At 34.5% G+C, this 1583-nt stretch overlaps 1 protein-coding gene across 1 annotated transcript in view; it reads right to left on the bottom strand.

Moving 5' to 3' along the window:
- FBXO22 (F-box protein 22) overlaps positions 1–1583 on the bottom strand; it is a 37265-nt gene that overhangs the window by 21617 nt on the left and 14065 nt on the right. Inside the window, exon 5 of the mRNA XM_008572984.1 lies at positions 954–1118. Within this exon, the coding sequence (XP_008571206.1) occupies positions 954–1118 (165 nt within the window). The remainder of the gene's footprint in view (positions 1–953; positions 1119–1583) is intronic.

Genomic DNA, 1583 nt, shown 5'->3' with positions numbered 1-1583 from the left:
CCAGGTGATGTTGATCGTTCTGGTCCTTCTGGGACACGCTGAGAACACCATTCTAGAAATCATTCCCCACACTGGTCCTGAAACCTGGAGTCCGTGACATTCACCGCCCCAACTCCGACACTCTTCAAAACCCTCACTGTGCTTTTTTTTTCTCCTGCTTCGAGAATTGCACAACAGGCTTGGGGGCGTGGCCCTAACAGTGATTTTTTTAAAGGTAGTGATTATTTTAATGAGTTAAGTCCAATCATTCCATTTGCAGATGTAGATAAAAGGCAGTAATACTGCTTTGCTTGAATAACTAGTTTGTTGCTTACCAAATTAAGTTAACCATTCCCATCAAAGCTTAGATAGTAAGCCAATGCTGTACCTCTTGGAAGCCACCTCTTGTGACTTGTCATGCTTCCTGTCTGTGTCCTAGTATAACCCTTGCTGGACAGACTGTCTTAACTTATCAATCTTTCATTAACACTTATCAAGTTCACTATACTTATTCCCATCTTTCTGATTAATCCAGTATCTTCTAAAAAGGTTTACAATAAATGCTTATTACCAATGTAAAAAAAGAAATAAAAGCTCAAAAAACAGAAAGCTTTTCAGCTTCAAAAAATAAAAATAGGGCAAAATGACAAAAAACTACTAAAACAGCAAGAATTCCTTCAAAACTCAGAATTAAATACAAGCAAGTTTATTATCAAGAGCAATTATGGCAACATTTTCATCTCTGGTTCTCTTAGGCTTTAATACAAGTAAAATAATTTTTAAAATAAATGAATTCTACCAAAGATGCACTGTACTAGCCTCTATTAAGCACTAGTTTGAATTAACCACATCTTCAGTAATAGGTGTACTTAATTCAGATTCTCCCAAAGGAGCATATACAACCAGGCAGAATTAAAAACAGAACAAAATTAACCAACAATATGAGAAATTAATGATAAATAACAGTAACTTACCTACTTCAGTGAGTTGATGTCTTCCTAGTGTTAAATTCTTTGGATCCTTAATAAAATGAAAGGGCTGTATTTTTATTCCTTCAATTTGAGGGAATAATAGAGCAAAACCAGATTCTCCAATTTCTATTTCCTGAGGTCGATTGCTACCTGATCCCATTGGAGTCACTAGGAAAAAAGTTAAACTGTTTCATAAACAGATTCAATAAAAACTAAAGTTTAATTTGGCAATAGTGTAAATTAACCAGTCCCACCTAGATAACTGCAATTTAGGTCATTAAGATAATCACCAAGCTAACAGGCCACTATCCAAGTAAAACTGCTTCAGCGTGGACATTTTTCAGGGTATAGTGTCATGATGGCTGCAACTTACTTTCACATCGTTAAAAAATAAATGTTTTCACAAAATGAAGAGAAGAAAGGAAATGCTGCAAAATTTTTTCAATTGGTGAATCTAGATGAAGGGCATATGGGTATTTACCATACTGTTCTATTACTCTTTCAACTTTTCCACAGGACTAAGTTTTTCAAAGTAAAAGATTGGAGGGGGGTGTAGTAAATACACTTTTACAGCACTTCCACTTTTAAAAATGTATGCTAAAAATGTTTAATAATTATATAAAGTATATTTGC

This window comes from Galeopterus variegatus, unplaced genomic scaffold (assembly GCF_000696425.1).
Source record: "Galeopterus variegatus unplaced genomic scaffold, G_variegatus-3.0.2 Scaffold860, whole genome shotgun sequence".
Lineage (NCBI taxonomy): Eukaryota > Metazoa > Chordata > Mammalia > Dermoptera > Cynocephalidae > Galeopterus > Galeopterus variegatus.
The sequence above is the reverse complement of the archived record's forward strand: the minus strand, read 5'-3'. Positions and strand labels throughout refer to the sequence as shown.